Source organism: Antrostomus carolinensis, unplaced genomic scaffold (genome assembly GCF_000700745.2).
Source record: "Antrostomus carolinensis isolate BGI_N321 unplaced genomic scaffold, ASM70074v2 scaffold30594, whole genome shotgun sequence".
Lineage (NCBI taxonomy): Eukaryota > Metazoa > Chordata > Aves > Caprimulgiformes > Caprimulgidae > Antrostomus > Antrostomus carolinensis.
Genome location: NW_010311886.1, coordinates 55,662 through 55,877, shown reverse-complemented (window position 1 = coordinate 55,877; position 216 = coordinate 55,662). Strand labels below are relative to the sequence as shown.

Sequence of the window (216 nt, the reverse complement as noted above, 5' to 3'; positions counted from 1 at the left end):
CCTGAAAAACCTCCGAGTGACTGAGTCCAACGGCAAAGGCGAGTTACTGGGGGCTGGTGCAAACGAGAAAGGGGACAGCAGCTCCAGCCGGCCACCCACCCCTCCGAAAACCAAACTGAACTTTAAAAAAACAGCCCAGCAGCGGCATCTGCTGAAGCAAATGTTCGTGCAGACGCAGCGTCCCACGAACCAGGAGTACGATGCCATCGTTTCCCA

General features: G+C 56.0%; 1 protein-coding gene across 1 annotated transcript in view; it reads left to right on the top strand.

The window, feature by feature from the left end:
- The window catches only part of ZHX3 (zinc fingers and homeoboxes 3), a 4,339-nt gene that overhangs the window by 2,186 nt on the left and 1,937 nt on the right, over window positions 1-216 (top strand). The window contains 1 exon segment of the mRNA XM_029084719.1: window positions 1-216. This exon segment is cut by the window's left edge and continues 12 nt beyond it; it is cut by the window's right edge and continues 383 nt beyond it. Within this exon segment, the coding sequence (XP_028940552.1) occupies window positions 1-216 (216 nt within the window).